General features: G+C 41.0%; 2 protein-coding genes across 2 annotated transcripts in view; one reads left to right on the top strand and one right to left on the bottom strand.

Annotated features, from left to right (window-relative positions):
* The first annotated feature begins 154 nt into the window (after window positions 1-154).
* LOC307219099 (uncharacterized protein C1orf141 homolog) overlaps window positions 155-19,152 on the top strand; it is a 54,109-nt gene continuing 35,111 nt past the window's right edge. Inside the window, exon 1 of the mRNA XM_079982035.1 lies at window positions 155-172. The gene's annotated coding sequence lies outside the window, so the exon portion shown is untranslated. The remainder of the gene's footprint in view (window positions 173-19,152) is intronic.
* The window catches only part of IL23R (interleukin 23 receptor), a 30,785-nt gene continuing 11,960 nt past the window's right edge, over window positions 328-19,152 (bottom strand). Inside the window, exons 5-14 of the mRNA XM_079982020.1 lie at window positions 18,822-18,961; window positions 17,164-17,323; window positions 12,725-12,807; window positions 10,810-11,026; window positions 8,445-8,633; window positions 7,733-7,816; window positions 3,883-3,945; window positions 2,742-2,841; window positions 1,995-2,085; window positions 328-978 (exon numbers count right to left, since the gene is read on the bottom strand). Of these exons, the coding sequence (XP_079838146.1) occupies window positions 355-978; window positions 1,995-2,085; window positions 2,742-2,841; window positions 3,883-3,945; window positions 7,733-7,816; window positions 8,445-8,633; window positions 10,810-11,026; window positions 12,725-12,807; window positions 17,164-17,323; window positions 18,822-18,961 (1,751 nt within the window). The 3' untranslated portion in view covers window positions 328-354. The remainder of the gene's footprint in view (window positions 979-1,994; window positions 2,086-2,741; window positions 2,842-3,882; window positions 3,946-7,732; window positions 7,817-8,444; window positions 8,634-10,809; window positions 11,027-12,724; window positions 12,808-17,163; window positions 17,324-18,821; window positions 18,962-19,152) is intronic.

Below are 19,152 nucleotides of genomic sequence, written 5' to 3'. Positions count from 1 at the left end.
CTGGCTTTGGCTCACTTGCTTGGGTTATCTGTAGTTACTTGCTGTGCAGTTGCTTGGCTGGAAACGCTGCAGTTGCAGCTGATGCAGTTGATAACCACGATAGGCTCATATGATGAAATATTTTGCCTTTTAGAAGAGGATTCACAAGATGGCATTCTGGTCTCATCTCAAGGTAAGAAAGTGGCATGAGAAATTAATGCTATGGTTGCAACTGCAGCTGTTTTGTTTTGTTTTTTAAATTGGACAACGAGAACTGAGAATGTTGAGGATACTTTGCGTTATTATACTTGAAAATGCAGAACAAGGTTGTTTGTCATGGTTGCAGAAATCTTATATTCCGTCCTAATAAGAAAGTCACTTTGCAACGTTTTGAGGAAAGTAAGACATTATATCGGAAGAATCTTCATTCACAGCATTTAAGCAAGAGAGAAGTTCATCTGGTATTAAGGTCTGTTCTTGAATATCATCATCTGAAAGTAGGGGCTTCCATTGGTTTTCTGTTGGTGTATGTGGCTCTTCATCTGTTGAGCTGACCATGTTGCTCTGTCCACTTTTACTGTTGTTCAAAACAAGACTGATTTTATCAAATAAAAATGTATTTTCATTGGTACCAACAATAGGCCATGTGGTAGCCATGGGACTTGGGAAATCCTTTATTAAACTACTCACAGGCAAAGCTGGGGTGTTTGGTTTTTTATCTGGGCTTTGCGAATGTATTTCATAAGTACTGTCTTGTAAGACTGCTTGGCTGGAAATCTGAGGTTTGTAGCCATTTTCCTCCATTGTGTCCGAATTGCCAACAAACAGTATGTCTTCTGGAATGTTAACATTATCCAGAACTGCTTCTCTAGTTTCCTCTTTATGATCTACAACCTTATACTCCTTGTGTACCAGTGTCTCCTCCACTTCAGTTACTACAGCATCCTCATGATCGATGAACAACCCAGTGGAATTGTGTGTTATGCCACCATTTTCCCCCTAAGAAACAATTACAGAAAAAATTAATAAAATGTAGGCAGGAGGAGGCAGCAAACAGCTATTCAGTTTCAATATCTAGTCTAGAGCAATTAACACAGAAATGACACATTATAATAAAATAAATTGAGGCATCTGTAAAACTGATAGGAAACCTGAATAAAAAAGATAACTACATAAATGTTAAAATAAGGTTTGCATATGTGGATACAGGCAAAATCTATGCAATGCAACTTGAACCAATCTATCTAAAGTTAAGTTGTGATTAACTTTATAGTTCCATTCTTTCCTCTCATGTGATGGGAATCTCATGAGGGTGAATGTCTGGCTAGTTCTGTAGATAAGGTCTTATCCTAGGTCAGACTTGTCCATAATCTAGCCCACTATTGTCCACTCTGGCTGACAGCAGCTCTTCAGGATTGCAGAGTTAAGGCTACTATATTGGCAGGAATTTCTTTGTTGCTTTTCTTGTTGTTTGATACTGAACTATTTCCCCTTTATGCTTTTAAGTCAGAAGTTAATAGAGTTGGTCCATTTTAATTACTGTAAGCCTTTGTTTACGCATAGAAAGAGAAGAGAGTATTCACACGTCAAAAGATTACTTTTTGTGATTTAAAGTTAAGGTTATACTTGAATGTAAGAATGAATAGCTATGGAACTAAGTTGAACAATGGGCGATGAATGCTGATAATAGTAGATCAGGTCATATATTATCGTGAGCAATTCCACATTCAGGTAAATTTGGATCTCCTAATCTGGCAGTTTTATGTTGCACTCGTAGCAAGGGGAAGGAGTGCAAAGTCTTGATCATGCCATGTAGAGAGATGAACATGAGAAGCAATAGCCAAAGAGGCCCACAACATATTCTGAATGTAATGGTCATAAAATAAAGCATACAGGGCTGTTGCTGTTTTTAAAGTCATGCAAACATTTCTTCCTACAAATGCAAGGTGCCACCTTGCTTCACTCTAGTTTCTTTAGACACATTAAATAAACAGAATGTTGACTTGTGGAGTTACCTGAAGTGATTTGATCACACTGCTGTTCTGCACTCTAGGATAATCTTCAAAAAGCCATTTCGGTGTTATCGACCAAAATGCTGTTTTAACCCTTTTTTAAAAAAAAGCACAACACATGAATTGCATTTTGGAAGAACTGATCACGGTTCAGATTCATTATTGGATTGGAAATGCTTATGTAGTTTAGATAAGGTTGAGAGCAGAATTATATGTAATGGTTGCAGCTCCTTGCCTTCAAATGCAGTTACCAAGAAACACAAGTGAAATGGGGTCTGGAATGATTTTGGTGCAATAGTGGCAAGCGACTAGGAGGAGCGCTGAACCCTTTCTCTGTTCTTCCAAAGCCCCTTCCCAGATCACTCCTCCACCCCCAGCACATTTCTCGTTGAGAGAAAAATAACTATGATGAGGAAAGTGGAGAGTGGAGAAAATCTTTTGTGAAATATGTTTTGTCATGTCTATGCATGAAGTTGCCTCACATCCTGCTTTTCAGTTGTTTTACACTTGAATACACAGCTTTGCCATCAATTTCAGCCTAACTGCAGTCAGATACTGTACTACAGCTAAGGACCAATCTTTCACCAGCCCTAAATAACTTTACAAATCAATTACAAAACCATCACCCTTGCCCTGCTTTAATAAGGGAAAATATGAACGCAAACAGGCACTGCACACACATTTTCCAAGGCTGAAACGTTTGCTCGAAGGCTAAGGAGAAAAGTCTGGGGAAACACTTCACGCTTGTACCTCTTAATGTTTGTAGCAATCAAACTCAAAATAATTATAAATAAGAAGAACATTCCAAAGCCAGTTCCCCACAGAACACCACCACCATCATCACCATCACCTTAAAAAGAGAGAGAGAAATGATCAGCACTTTGATTTTACACCATATGTGTATTCAGAATTAACTCAGGGTACACCTCACTTGCTGAATAAAATCAATTCATCATAACTTTATGATGCTTGACCAATTGCTTGTGAAGTTCAGATGTATATCATCACAGTGCTTTGTTCCTGCTTTTGCTGAGCCTGCATCTTAGAAATGTGTCCTGTATAGACAACCATGTGCTTCTACTCATAGCTGTTCACATGATGCCATATCAACCACTGAATGGCTAAGCTGATGCACCAAGAAGGGCTTTTCAAATTGTCAAGGTTTCTTATAATGTATTTCAGTACAAGGTGCCACTGAAACTGGCTGGGAGCCTTACGCTTATTATGAAGCTTTGGTTTGACCATGCTTGACAAATTCAATAGAACTCATGAATATGATGGCAATGGCACTTGCTACACAAGATACACATTGTTAGCCTTTCTTATCTTTAGCAGAGTGATAAAGATGTTTAACTAGAGAATTGTGTTTGCTTGGCAAACTAGATAGTAGCATAATTAGATCCACATTTGACAAATCAAGTCTTGAGTAAATTGGGAGAGGTACCATGCCAGTTTGATGGAATGTGAGATACTGTATGGAGCAAGATAGCAATTGGTGATAGCAGGTTATGTTTCCTGAAGAGCAAACACGTCAGCTCATCCCTGTTGTTTTATGTACACCAAATCTCCTCTGTGTGCCTTTAGCCACTTGACTGACAATTTTAAAAATCAACCATTAAAAGTTCATATGAGTATTTTCATATTGTATATTCAACCTAGGATGTCTCTGGATTGAGAATAATTTGAGTTAGCTCTTTTATGTGTGAAAACACCCTGAACTTTCATTTCCCTATAATCACGTCAGTGAATGCTGCACTCAGTTCCCACCTCTTTGAGATGTTATCACTGGCTGGTGTAAAAACACTAACAACCCAACAACCAAAAAACCCTCCCAAATCTGGTAACACAGAAAACCTCTCTTCTGGAAACCTGACACAGAGACATTTCCTACCGTTGGTAACCGCAAACATATTTCCTGGACCATTATATGTGTCTTGAGTTTTCCCCGGCAATGCTATTCAGAAAACGGGAGAAAGAAAAGAAAAAAAGGAGAATGACTTCCACTGTGGTACAACAGCAAGTGTAGCGAATACTTTGTTCCCTTGTATTGCGATTAGTTTACCAAAAGCACTTTTTCCAAGGGATTAAACCCTTCAGTGCTTTCATTTAAACTGCAATTTGTATTTACTGGTTGTTGGATGAATACTCTCCAAGTTGCAGTTGGTGAAAATATGTCACTCCTGTGAACAAGGAACATAGGTAACTTCCATAAAGGGAGGAATTTGTCTAGTTCACCCAACACAATATTTGCCTACACCACTGTGAGAAGCTCTGACCCCTCCACGTGCTATTGAACTACAACTCCCATGATCTCTAACCACTGCCCAGGGTATTCACTGGCAGGCAGCAACTCCCCATGATTTCCCAATTCTACCTGGAGAGGCTGAGGATTGAACCTAGGACTTCTCACATGCAAAGTGTGTGTGTCATCACTGAGCTACGTTCCCCCTGAGGGACTGTATCTCTCCTAAAACTCAGCCTTAGGATCCAGCCAACGTATCTTTTGTAGTGTAGTGTGTGGGGGGGTATTGTCTACATTAATTCAGCAGTTGTGTCAGTTTGGGGTTTCTTCATGCCCCACTGGCTGCCTGGTTTGAGGAGGTCCAGGGTAAAAGCAGAGACATCACCTTGCCAACAAAGGTCCTTATAGTTAAAGCTATGGTTTTCCCAGTAGTGATGTATGGAAGTGAGAGCTGGACCATAAAGAAGGCTGATCGCCCAAGAATTGATGCTTCTGAATTATGGTGCTGGTGGAGACTCTTGAGAGTCCCATGGACTGCAAGAAGATCAAACTATCCATTCTTAAGGAAATCAGCCCTGAGTGCTCACTGGAAGGACAAATCATGAAGCTGAGGCTCCAATACTTTGGCCACCTCATGAGAAGAGAAGACTCCCTGGAAAAGACCCTGATGTTGGGAAAGATGGGGGGCACAAGGAGAAGGGGACGACAGAGGACGAGATGGATGGATAGTGTTCTCAAAGCTACCAGCATGAGTTTGACCAAACTGTGGAAGTGGAAGACAGGAGAGCCTGGTGTGCTCTGGTCCATGGGGCCATGAAGAGTTGGACATGACTAAATGACTAAACAACAACAAGTGCCCCCCTTCTTTGTCAGTGCTAGGCTTACTTGGCTGCAGTGCAAAACAGCTGCATCTAGCCACCCTTTCCATTTCCCGCAATGCCCCTGAATGACGCCAGGTTGAGGTCATTCTGCGAAATTGAAAATGTGGCTTGATCCAAATGCTTTGCATTGCTCAAAGTGCTCTGCCAGCATTGGGGGGAGGGGGAAGGGGAGGAGATGTAAGGGCAGCTGCCTAAGGATACCAGGTGCCGACACTGGCCCTGCCAAAAAGAGTGTTTGTTGGTAGCCATCCTGGTAGGAACTGTAATTGAATTAAATTCTGGTGTAGAAAGTATTATTATTTATCTATTTTGATAGAGTGCTTGTCCATTCCAGACAATACAATTGGATCTGCCAAGCTTATTAATGTTTTAAAAACAACATAAATGTTATTCTTCTTCTTCTGATAAAATGTTTTATTCATAGGCATACTTTAACCAGTTTAGCTAACTAAATCAATTGCAACTTAACTGATTAATCAACGAAGATTTCTGTAGTTGGATGACATGTCTAGTAAACCCACCCACACCTGCCGAAAACTCTGCAATAGCTGGCAATGGGAACTGCATGTGTATGTCTCTGGATCACTGCCATTTTATTTAGGGGTGTTAAGTTTACATTCCTTTGATTTAGGGACTTAATAGCAGCTGGTTCAGCTTTAGCATGAAGCAATGTGCAGCAGTTCTTCAGGAAGCGCATTCCAGAGGGTGTGCTATTTTCTTTGTAGCATTAGAAAAATAAGAGAGCTCCAGTTCAAAAAAGGGAAGGTGTCATTTTGACTTTTCCTTTTTCTAGTGAAAATATTACTAGCACCAGCAGCAAATGGTAAAATGATTAGATATTCACCATCACCAGTCTAAAAGAATGCATTAGTTCTCCTTATAGCTCCACATTTCTGCAGGAGTGAATGGGCCAAAATGTCATTTGTGACTGAAATACTGAGTGGGCATTGTGCTCCATTATGCTTAAGAAATGGAGATTTTGTTCAAACAACAGAACTGTATGTAGGTAACGGCAGTAGCCCTAAAATAGTTACTGTACGTATTATAATTTTTCATTAAACACTGCCGCCTTGTGGTCTTTGGAGCCACAGCAAATTCTAACAAGAAAATGCAATATGATGTGGCAGTAAAAGGTAATTATTAGAATAACTGGGATGTTGCCGCTATTAACCCTGTGGTGTAATTTCTAAATTTAGTTAGAGCTTTAGAGAAGCAATCTCAGGAACATGTTTTCTGCAAGGGTTTTAGTATGTATGAAATATTCATCATTTTTGGCTGGAGTTATGGATTTGCCAAGGAACCCATGCAATTCCTCCATCTTCGTGTTCAGAAAACTTCCATCTGTTGGTTATCTGCCTGCTACATTGAGATTATCCCTAAAGAGAAGGTCCCTTCAGACACGCCTGGGTTTTAAGATCAGCAGAGGGTGCCCTCTTGGTAGTTCCACCACTCTCAGAAGTTTGGGTTGTGGTGGCCCAGGAGAGTGCATTTTGTGCGGCAGCTCCTAAGTTATGGACTCCTCTCCCTGTAGAAGTGTATCTGGCTTCCTCACAATACAGCTTTCACTAAATGCTAAAAACACACCTCTTTACCCTTTGTGCTTTCAGGGCCACCCTGTTCTTGTGATTGTAATCTGCCTTAACTGTTTTTAATTTTCAGCTGTTTTAAACTGTCCTGGGACCTGTTGATGAAGGGCAGATAATAAATTTAATAATATTAAACCCATCTGTCTGGGTTTCCCCGGTCACTCTGGGAGGCTTCCAGGACATATAAAAAACATAATAAAATTATTATTACTAATATTATTGAGGACACAGGGGTTGGATCTGTATGTAAGAGCACAGTAATACACCTTGATAGACAGAAAGGTCCCCTGATTCAGCAGTTAAAGCCTTTGTATTACTTTGAATGGATTCCAGTAACACTTTACATAATTGTGGTGCAGTATCTACTATTTCACAATAATCTGCTTAATCAAGGCTGGGCATAAAAGTCATTCCAGCAAACTTATTACTTTTCATTGTCCTTGGCAAATTCGTCTTAATTCCTATCAAGGCATTATTATTCATGGTGTAGAAATGCTTTGGTTATCTAACAGTCTTATACTGCATCTCTGATGGAAGAACTTTAAAATCAAAGGATGTAATACAACTAAAGGCAAGTTAACAGAAATGAGCAAGAATGTCTGATTTAGTATGTTTCTTCTAATTATGTGAAAGTCATGCTTGTCTTTAGTTTTTTCCTGTACGTACGCAGGTGAATCAGGGCCAGTTGCTGCTCTCTCTGACATATACACACACAGTGAACATGAAAGATTAGTATGGCTCTCACATCTTCTACAGAGCAATATGGGTACATACAGCAAACAAATGTGTGTACTGTACATTATTTATGAAACATGTCCTCATCCACACCTTTTAAGGAAAGGTTTAATTCCAGTTAATGCCCCAAAACTATCTTATTCCAGTTTGAATAAGATAATTACCATATACACATCAACACGCTGAAAAATATTTTTAGTCAGGGAGATATGACCATACCATAGAGGAAGTTTAGCTCAAACACAGTACACTATGAAATAGTGCCAGTCCCCTTACAATGGCCCCAATGGTACTTACTTGGGATGGAACAGGCCTTGCTGATGCCATCTTGATACACAGCATACACTGAAATGTTGAAGTTATGCCCCATTCTGACATTTTCTGTAAGGATGAGGTTTTATTCATTTATTTTAATCATGAAAATAAGTTCTACTGTATAATTTTAAAAAAAAGAATCATGAGTAAAACTTCAGAAATAAGAACCAATGAATTCTAATCCCATGATTTTGTTCTGACTTCCTGGGGAAGGGTGGGGGAGCAGACAGTCATTTTAGAATGTTTTATCACATTTGTATCCCTTTCTCCACATAAGCAGCTCAGGTGGCTCTATGTGGGTTTCTTATATTTTGTTCCTACAGTAGCTCTATTTGTCCATGTTGATTTTGGTAGTCTTTGCTAAGTTTGCTTGTAGGTTTGGTATGTTTGTTGTCTTTTGGTGGCCAAGGGTGAGGAAAACAGATTTCACTAAAAGTGATTCTTCATGTTTGCAAAATCTACTCTTGGGGTAGCAAACCTGGTGCCCTCCAGATGTTATTGGACAACAGCTTCCATCATCTTTGAGTATAAGCTAGGTTGTCTGGGACTGATGGGAGTTGTAGTCTGAGAGCATCTGCAGGGCACCATGTTGGCTGTTCCTAAGCAGCTCAATTATTCCGGGTCTAAGAAGCTATGCATGTCATCAGCCCAACATATCATGAAGGCCCCTAAAAAGAATTGGCTTGTATTTTACCTTTGATATATGTTGTTGTGTTTTGGATGGGGACTTTTTTCCACACAAGTCCATGTCTGAAATCTGCAGACGTCCATTCCACTATGTACCACAAAACTACTTTTCCAATTGGTTGGGGAGGTTCCCATACAACAGAAATCCCTTTCTGTTCATCGCGGTTCATTTGCATGTTGGTAGGTGGTGGGAAATCTACAGGGAAAAGCATCAGGGATGACTTGACTGTTGTATAAAATCTAGCAAAATATTTGAAATAGTTTTTGCAATAGGAAGAAGGTGCCCTTGAAATGAGCGAAGGGTGTATTGATGGAGTGCAGCTTCTTTATCTCCATCTGGCACACTGGAAATCAACCAAGTGAGGATATAGACATTTTCTTTAAGCTAAGTGCATACACTAGAAAGATCAATGTCAATAAGGATCAAGGAAATTGTATAACTGGAGGGAAAGAACCCAGAGAAACATTTTTCCTCCGCCTCCTCCTCCTCCTCCTCCTGCAAGCTCCCTGTCAGCTATACTCATCCACCAATGGGCATACAGTGCCTAGGACCCTTGCCTATGATGTCATCCAACTATGACCACATTCCTCTCCTCAAATTCTGATCTGCTGTTCCTGCAGCAGAAAGATAAGACAAATGCCTTCATATACACACATGCATTCCAGAGAAGCTCATCAAAGTGAGGGACATTTTGGAAGTATAATATATTTACCACTTCTGCAGTTGCTGAATGATTATTATTAATAATAATAATAATAATAATAATAATAATACCTTTATTGTCAATGTACAACCTGTGTACAATGAAATTAACCGAGCCTCCCTCCCGCCCCCCACAAACGTTCAATCTCATTGCACTCTGTGTGCTTGTCGCACAACACACCAACCCCGAAAGTCAGTTGCACTATATTATTTTCTGTTCAGCAGCCTAACAGCCCACGGATAGAAACTGTTTCTTAGCCTGTTGGTACAACTGATTATACTTCTATATCTCCTGCCGGAGGGTAGAAGATTAAAGAGGTGCTGGCTGGGGTGTGAATCGTCCCTGAGAATCAGCTCAGAGAGTAAACTTGGGCACCTGTGTTAAGCACCTGTGTTCTCAACATTTCTAGGCCGATCTACAACCCAAGTGGATGGTGGTAAAGAGCTAGAATTTTGATAAGGTTCTCTTCTAGCATCACATAGTTAACTGGAATAAAATTTCTGTTGCTCCTCAGGGATTGTTGTACTGAGCTGGACTCTCTAGGAACCATCAATTCCTAAGGAAGCAGAACAGCTAGAAGCATCCTGTGAAGCTAGAAAGGAGAAGCTTGTCCAAAACCAGGACAGAACTTTGGAATTGCAGTACTAGCTTTCTCTGTCATGTTGAGAGAGCAGCAGAAATGACAAAAATATTGTCGTGATTATTCTACAGGATCCATCTAGGAGTGCAATCCCGTGTTGTAAACCCCTCTGGCATTAATGGGATTGCAAAGGTGTATTTCTTAGATTGTCATTCGCCTAGGGTGACCAGATGGAAAAGAGAACAGGGATCCTGCATCTTTTGTACAGAAGAGGGAATTTCAGCAAGTGTAGCTTGTCATACAGTAGAGGCGGATTGAGGGTAACATTACTGGTTCTCTTTGCACTGGTTGTCAAGAAGAGAACACCCGTAAGCACTTGCCCAGCCATGGGAAGGAGATGTGAGGGCTCTGACAGCTTCCTAGGGTCCTAGAGTCCTCCGTTCTCCTTTCCAAAGCCTAGTTAGTGCTTATCCAGTTTGGGGAGGAGGTGGGAGGGCTGTAGGACCCTGCCGGAAACCTCACACCTCCTTTCCAAAGCCCAGCATGTCCTGAGGGCTGTGGAGAGGCACCAACTTTTGGCCTAGCTCAGGGCGCCATAGTACCAAAGTCCACCCCTACCTATAGCTGTATCTGCTGAAACCCCCTCTTTTGCACAGCACACCAGGAATCAAGTCCTCTTTTGCGTCTGTATATTCTTTATGAATTCCAACTCATTTTAAACTTGATAGCAGTCATTCCCATAATGTCCTCAGTTGTTGTTTTTAAAAGTCATGATGGTTAAGACATAATTTTAAAATGGAATTTGATATTTTTAGATGTCAGCTTTTTGCTTTATCTTTCATACTTTTGCTGAAATGGAATACTTATCTGGTTTGGCATCTCCAAAACTGGGATTGTAGTAATGGATGAAAGTAGTCCTGTTTGTGCGTTAATACATTATGCTTCCAAAGGGAGCAAACTAGAAGTAAAGTTAGTTATACAGTTGATGGGGGTCTGAATGTTGGGAAATCATAGGGTCAGTTTCTTCTCTGACACAATTTAACAATGCATTATCCATTTCTCAAAAGTTTTTAAGTACAGTATCTTACCATCGAAACTATGGGGAGGTTGGTTCACTGTAATATTCGCAGGTTTGGAACTTCCTTTTGAATTATGTGCTGTCACATGGAGAGTGGTAACTGCTGGGGGAACCAAAACCTGGCATTTTGTTTCTGTCGTTTTACATAAATCCACAATTTCTCCTTGGTTTTCACAGAACACCCTGTAGCCCAAAATTCTTCCTCTGCTCTCCTTAGGAAAAAATGGCTGGGATGTGGGAAGGAAGAGAAGGAGGAGAAAGGAAGATAATTGCCTTTAGAAAGCTGCATTGTGGGTTTTGGGGGGGGGGGTTCATGCAGTTTCACATGCACAACAGCTAAGGGGAAAATGTGATTAAACCTGCATTTCCTTAGCTGCTTGCCAACCACTGCAACAGAAGCCACTGCAAAGAGGAGCCTCACTGTTTGCAGTCACCAGGAGTGTGGGAAATCAGCCGGGGAAGGGTTACTTAACTCTTTCCCTGCTGCTTCACCTCTCCAAGTTGTCCCCTCCCCAGCTGTTTTTCCTTATTTAAATAAATTCTTAGAATCAAGTAAGAAAGTGGCATTTCTAATGTTTACTGTATGCAGTTGTGTATTTTTTCCTAGCCTTTAGAGTGATGTTATTGAGTCAAAATGTAGCACCCTGCTTGTGGTTAACGCTTAGCTGGAATGAAATATTCAACGCAGCAATAGAGAAATTAAAATAGTAATTTATTTGTCAGACAAATAAATATGAGGTACAGTGGTATATGGTTACCAAGCTCTGGCCTGGCCTCTTGCCATTCTGGCCAGCACTTATATTTCCTTAATCCAGCCCCCTTGCTCCTCCTGTGGCTGCCTCTGTCCAATCAGCCTGGTTGAAATTCCTATTGGCTGTTTGCTAGAACCAATCACAAAAGATACACCCATTTCCTCTTGCCTTTTATGGAAAATAAAAAGCTATATATTCTTCTATCTATAAATGACAAATAAGTAGTAATATATCTTACATGTGTCTCAACAAGGAATCTTAATTACCAGCTCACCTCTTACCCTCCTTGCCCTATTGCCTTCCAAAACAGATAATTAATCTTGAATTTTTATCTTATGCATATGTCAAGGATTTAGTTCACATCAACATTGAGAGATCTCCTTCATTTGAAGGTTTCTAAACAAAAGGCCTGACAACCATATATCAGGAGCGCTCGATTGGCGTCTTCTGTCTGGCAAGGGGCTTGGCTGGTGCCTGACTTAATTTCAGGATAGTTACAACTCTTACAACTATATGAAATAAGAATCTAGCATTTCTTAAATCCTTTGCATAATTATATTTAAACTAATATATTTAATACATAAACAACCTTTTAAAAGGAAAAGAAATCTTAAAAGGATCTTAGTTTAAGAAACAAACAGCTTTTGAAAAGTCTTCCCAGAAAATGTTCTGTTTCTGCCAGCTAGATGCTTTTTCACTGCTCTTGACCTTCTTAACCTTAGGAAGAAGATATGGCTCATTTTACTATTTATCCACTCTTAATTTGTAGGGTCAGTATAACCTTGGCTGTCAGCCTGTAATTCCCTTTTTACGACTTTGAGAATTGTTTTCTGCTATAAATCAGGGGGGCCCCTTGTCTAGGAGTAAAAATATCTTGCCAAGGTTTTTAGGCAACTGGTCTTCTGCCTGGCATAAAATAATGATTGAAAATCATTAAGCTTTTTAAGATACAGGCCCTGATTAAACATATAAGCTTTAATAAAAATGCAGGCTTATGATTAGATGCCTCAAAAATACAACCCCATGACAGATTCTTCCCAGTATTGGCCCCAACTGAAGAAACTGCCTTATATTTTTAATACCTTTCTGAATTCTAGACCTTGTGAAAATAAGACCACCCTGGACTAACTTAACCTGCAATGTGTTCAGTCTGGAAAGGAGGAAAAATATCACCTTGATTAAGATGACCACCTCTTGGCTACCATTCGGGTACGTTGGCCCCAGAAACCTCCACACATCGAGTATAGAAGAAGGTTCTGCAGATAAACAAACAAAATGCAAAAAAATAAATAAATCTGAATATGAGGGGGGTTTTTTGCCCACTGACTTTCAATTTAAATCATGGTAAAAAGTCTGGCTTGGTCTGTTACTTGTTGTTTTGGTCTTGCATATATATAAAAGAGCAAAGGCATCTATTGCAAAATCCTAACTGTGAACATTTGGAGCTAATGAGGTGTTTTCTGGGTGTATGGTGATCTACAGCAGCGTGGGAAATAAAGACTAGAGGTTGCCACTAGACCATCCTATTTGGTAGAAAAGCGCAGGCTCTGCTAAGAAAAGAAAAATCAAATAGTACAGAGCTAAAAACATAAAAAGGGTTAAACCACAGAGCCTAGGATTTGCCGATCAGAAGGTCAGCGGTTTGAATCCCCGCGACGGGGTGAGCTCCCGTTGCTCGGTCCCTGCTCCTGCCAACCTAGCAGTTCGAAAGCACGTCATATAAAAGAGCACCTTCCGGCGGGAAGGTAAACGGCGTTTCCGTGTGGTGCTCTGGTTCGCCAGAAGCGGCTTAGTCATGCTGGCCACGTGACCCGGAAGCTGTATGCCGGCTCCCTCGGCCAATAAAGCGAGATGAGCGTGCAACCCCAGAGTCAGCCACGACTGGACCTAATGGTCAGGGGTCCCTTTACCTTTACCTTTAAAAACATAAAAACTAACAAGAAAGAATATTTAAATACATTAGAATCAGCTCTTATTGCTGCCACTAGTAGGTGCAAATGTGTTCTTTATTTTTTTATCTCTATCCACATCTATATGTAGATTTATTAGAATCAGGTATGGGGAAGGAGTGATGGTCTCTTTTGTTACTAAAGAAATCTCACTAAGGACTGCCCCACCAAAATCTGCAATTTAAGGGCATTTCAGTCACATGTGAAAGACCTGTCTCAAGGTAATATACCAGCCATAGGCCACTTTTTGTGAAGGTTCCCTTGTCTGAGCTTACAATGACTTGTAAGGTGCTTAGTCCATAAAGAGGTGTGTACCTGGAGGCGGGTACGGCTGACAAGGTTGGCCCTTGCCAAGGGTGTAGGGACAGGGTGTATGTGCAAAAGTTGCACATCTCCACTCAGGCTTGAAGTGGCTAGGAGCTTGCCTGCCTTCCCGCATGCTCCCAGGGCCACTCCTTTGCTGCCCTGGGCAATCAACATCTCCTTGCCAAGGACGCAAGGGAGCCTAGTTATGCCTCTGCCCATAACCCAGTCTATGTGTCTGCTTCCAATGGGGCATTATCAGGCTCTTATCCAGAATTCAGGATTACTAGTGGTCTCTACTGCTAGGCCACATTACGGTATTTTCCAAGAATACAGCTTTGTTTCTTAGTGAGTTAGGCTTTTGAACTCCTCACTTCCTCAGGCCAGGCTGACCCTAACCATTAGGCATAGTGAGGCAGCCACCTGAGGCAGTCAATTTTTAGGTGTTCTGAAAGAGCAGGATATTGCTCGTTATTAAATTTATTATGACTGTGCCAGGTAGGAAGAGAGACATGTGAGATCATTTGCCTCATCTACTAGAATAACAAGACTACCATTAGATAAAACACACCTTGACTTAGAGTATTTGGGCACTAATTGTTGGTCACCTTCAGAAAGTCCCCAAAGCCAGCTAAGTTATTCTGGCGCCTGAGGCAGAAAATTCTTCAAGCACCTCTCCCACCTACCAGGCAGTAAAAAAATAAAATGAAAATCCACTGCTGCCTTTTCATGGCACACAAAACCAGCTGCAATGAGGTAGTCTCACTCTGCCTACTTAATGATGCAACTGAGCTTCAGGTAGCAAAGCATCTTGGGTCAGCCCCGATTCAGGCAACAATATGGTGGCTAATTGATTATTTGACAAAACAACAAGTAATCGCTAGTTGGCAGACTATGCCCACAAGTTTTGGCTGAAACAGAAATAGGTTGTGCTGAATTCCAAGAATTTTAACAGCTAACAAATTCAAGAGGTGCAGCTTTTCTCTAGGGGAGTGAGGAGAACGGCTTTAGCTGATGCATGCCTCCCTGCCATGTATTAAAGGTGCAGCAAGAGGTAGTAAAAAGGGGAGGCTTATTCCTGAAAGCCAGCCATTTCCCCCTCAAAAATGGATGAAGCGCTTGGTAAGTTCTTTGTACTATTCATTTGTTTTGCCAGCAGGGGTCACTACTACTATTTCTACTAAAACAGCTTACAGTGTTACCTCAGGTTAAGTACTTAATTCGTTCCGGAGGTCCGTTCTTAACCTGAAACTGTTCTTAACCTGAAGCACCACTTTAGCTAATGGGGCCTCCTGCTGCTGCCGCACCACCGGAACATGATTTCTGTTCTCATCCTGAAGCAAAGTTCTTAACCCGAGGTACTATTTCTGGGTTAGCAGAGTCTGTAACCTGAAGCATATGTAACCCGAGGTACCACTGTATTGTGATAAAGGCTCCTAGAGGTCTAAGAGCAGGGGTCAGCAAACTTTTTCAGCAGGGGGCTGGTCCACTGTCCCTCAGACCTTGTGGGGGGCCAGACTATATTTTTGGGGGGGGAAATGAACGAATTCCTATGCCCCCAAAATAACCCAGAGATGCATTTTAAATAAAAGCACACATTCTACTCATGTAAAAACACGCTGTTTTCCCGGACTGTCCGTGGGCCGGATTCAGAAGGCGATTGGGCCGGATCTGGCCCCCGGGCCTTAGTTTGCCTTCCCATGCCTAAGAGCACTGCAGCGGCACATTAGGCAAATGAGGCTGTGTGGCTCAGAGTTTCACCTTCTGTTGTCAGCCATCCATGGTTGTGGCCTTCCCCTGCCCTCTGAGGCTGCCACGGTTGCTGCAGGTGGAGGCAAAGCCAAGCCTAGCGCTGCTGCCCACCCTGCGACTCTCATGCCCCTTAGAGGGAGCCTGCTTAGAGCAATTAAGGCCTGGCCTAGTAGACTTGTTTAGCTTCTTTCTTTATAGCCTGCTTAGCTTAAGATGCTGTAAAACACACACATGAAATCGGGTAGTCAGCTTTGATAGAAAGAGTGGAGTCCAATTGACAGATGTTGTACACATTGTGTGTGTACTTACTCATTAATAAATATCTGTACTTCTAAATTACTGTGTTGAATATGGAGCTTCATATAGAAGATAGCACACACATCACTATGGGAAGTTTGTTTGCCTGCCTTGCTGGCCTCACAGCCCCCTTAGGATGAGCAGATTTCAGGCTTGCAAAATCTACTTTTGTTTCTTTTCACAAAAGATCAGAACCCTAAGATCTGCCAGAGGTCAGTGCAAAAAAAGACATAGAACTAAACAGTTCTGGATGCAGGAATTTGTTTTAAGTACCAGAACTAAGCTCATAGTCCATCCACACACAAAATCCACTTCTGGTTACATAAGGCTACTTGCCTTATGAGGAACAATTTGGGGGAACTGAGTATGTTTAGCCTGGTAAAGAGGAGAGTGAGAGGAGATATGATAGTCATCTTCAAATAGCTAGGGCCATCACATGGAAGATGGAGCAAGCTTGTTTTCTCCTGCTCCAGAGGGTAGGAGCCAAACCAATGGCTTCAAGTTACAAGAAAGGAGATTGACTAAACATCAGGAATACCTTTTTGACAGTAAAAACTGTTTGGCAGTGGAACTGACACCCATGATAGGTGGTGGACTCTCCTTTCTTGGTGGTTTTTGAGCGGAGATTGGATGGCCATCGGTCATGGATACTTTAATTGAAACTCCTGCGTTGCAGGGGGTTGGATGAGATAACTCTCAGGGTCCCTTCCAACTCGACAATTCTATGATTCTCTATAATGTCTAAGGCGGCTTTCCCACTCCTAATGCCTCACTGAACTCAATGGGACTTACTTCTTAGTGAAGATGCATAGGATTGTGCTGGAATTTACTTTTATTTGCATATAGAACTTCAAAGGAGGGGGAAAGGTTGTTGTTGACTCCTCTGCTGTAGAGACAGGATAGGCACAATCATTTCACTTTTCGATTTATGAATGAATTTCCAGCTCACACTGTATTGTGCAACTGAAACTGAAATAGGGTATATACTCTCTCTCTTATCAGGGGATTTTTCCATGGACTTTTAAGATTCATAACACCACAATGAGGTAATATTTGCTACCAAAGTGATACAATCTGTAGAAGACAACACAGGAAATAAGAGCACAACCAAAGATATAATCAGGTATTCCAGTTCCTGAGCTGATTAAGGTACAGCTTCCTTTGCACACTTGGTGCTGAAAATATGCTCAGAATGTTATGCTTGGTTGGCTTGTTGCAACTTAAATCCCTTGAAGCATTCCTGTTACAATCCTCTCTGTACAGCTGAAAAAAGGACTCGGAGGTTAGGGAAGAGAGAGCAGTGAAACTCACCTGCCTCAGGAGTCATATGCACTGCAGATTCGCTCCATTTGCTCCAAAAGCTTTGGGCATGAGTTAGTTTGCATCTAACTTGAAACTCATACTCCATGTATGCATCTAAATTGTACTCAGTTTGATGTTCCCTTTTAAAGTCAGCATCCCATTTTCTAACCTAAAATGGAAAAGCGACAGGACAATTACCGTATGTATTGTTCTATCCACTGTCTAGATCAGAGATTACAAAATCACCGCCATAAAAAAAAAGTTCTGGTGTGTCAAGAAAAAAAAATGTTTTCAAAGCATTTGCTCTTGTGAGCCCAAAGTCATGGATCTCTGTATATTTATAAAGGTGAGGTGTATCTTCAGTTTCTTTTTGTTTGTTTTTTGTTGACCATCCTTGTTCAATTTCAGTTCAGAAAGGTAGTGTTCCTCTGGGAGACACTGGTCTGGATTAACCTACCTTATAGCATGAGGACTGTTCAGACAACTCACAATTAAATATAAGTAAAATTGTACCAAAGGAATCTCTCTTCTATTTCAGTGGATGGGATACCACTATTAGAGTGAATGATGCTGGGTGTAGTCTGATTCACTCAGTTACTTTACATGAGGTAGAAGAGAGATACCTACAACTTAAATTGTTAGTATGGATTGTATGCTCATGATAGCAAGCTCAAATAAGTGTGTGTTCCTTTCTGTATTGCTATTCCTAGTATAAACAACAACATAGTACTTTCAAGTGTTCAAAGTGCTTCACAAGCAATATAAAATTACACCTGTAAGCCAAATCACTCTTATCTCCCATGTAGCAGATGAGGGGACTTAGGCTGAAGAGTGGCTTGCCTAAGGCTACCTTGTGCGCTCATGGCACAAGGTCAGATTCAAACTAGGACTGTCTGGTTATGTTCATCCTTTTAGCAACTATGCTCAGTCCTTTAGCCACTATACCAACATCTGTAGTCCCAGATGTTTGTGCACTAAAACTCCCATCATCCCTGGCCAGTGGTCATGCTGGCTAGGAATGAAGGGAGCTGTAGTGCAATAGTATCTAGGGACCTAACATCTGGGAAGGCTGCTCTATACTATCCCAGGTAGCATGTTTTCTTCATGTAGGTACAAAATATTATGTGTGAACTTTTTATATATACTAATATATCCCCCCCCCCCCGTATACATACAGGAGAGTTGGCCCTGTATACATATAGTAGTTGTGAATCCATAAGTCAGTAACAGCAATCCTTACACTAATAATAAACATCCAAAGACAGTGTACTACAGATGGGCTCTAAGTCTTTGTTGGATGCAAGTTTATTTCATAAAATAGAGGTGAGGAAACTTTTTCCTGCTGAGGGCCACACTCCATCAGGGTAAACTGTCAGGGACACATACTATTTGTCTATAAAAAGGGTACAATAAGAAATAAAAAAATCAGTTTCACCAAAACGCAGAAGGTATATGAATATATGCAACATACGCATCCTAGGAGCAGGGAACATTTCACATCAATGTCTTTGTAAAACTCTTGTATTTGTAAGACTCTGCTTAGGAAGCTATTGAAATCTTACTACTATATAAAGTTGTGTATGGAAGGTTTAGCACCAAAATCAATGAAAAGAGGCAGCCAAACCACTGCTTATGGTACATACAAAACCCAGAATGGGTTGCCTCACATGCCAAGTTTCGCCTGTCTTCTCCTTGTATCGTTCTTCACAATAAGTTTCATTGATTGCAGTTTGTTTTTCCCAATGTATTGTAGTCTTAAATAACGGAGAGTCTACAATCTGGATAATAATGGGTGTAGCTGGTACCACTAAAAGAGATAAAAAAATGTTAATTCCAGTCTCTACTGATGAAACTACTACTACTACTACTACTACTACTACTACTATATTGCCTTTCATTTCAAGAATTAAAACCAAGGTCGTCTGCAAACAAGGTCAGGGAGCAACTGGATGAAAGGCAAAAAGAGTACATTTCAGAAGGCCAGTTTAACCAACTCAG

The sequence above is a fragment of the Podarcis cretensis genome, assembly GCF_951804945.1.
Source record: "Podarcis cretensis genome assembly, chromosome: 6".
Taxonomy (NCBI): Eukaryota; Metazoa; Chordata; class Lepidosauria; order Squamata; family Lacertidae; genus Podarcis; species Podarcis cretensis.
Note: the sequence above shows the minus strand (reverse complement) of the source record. Positions and strands in the feature narration are given on the sequence as shown.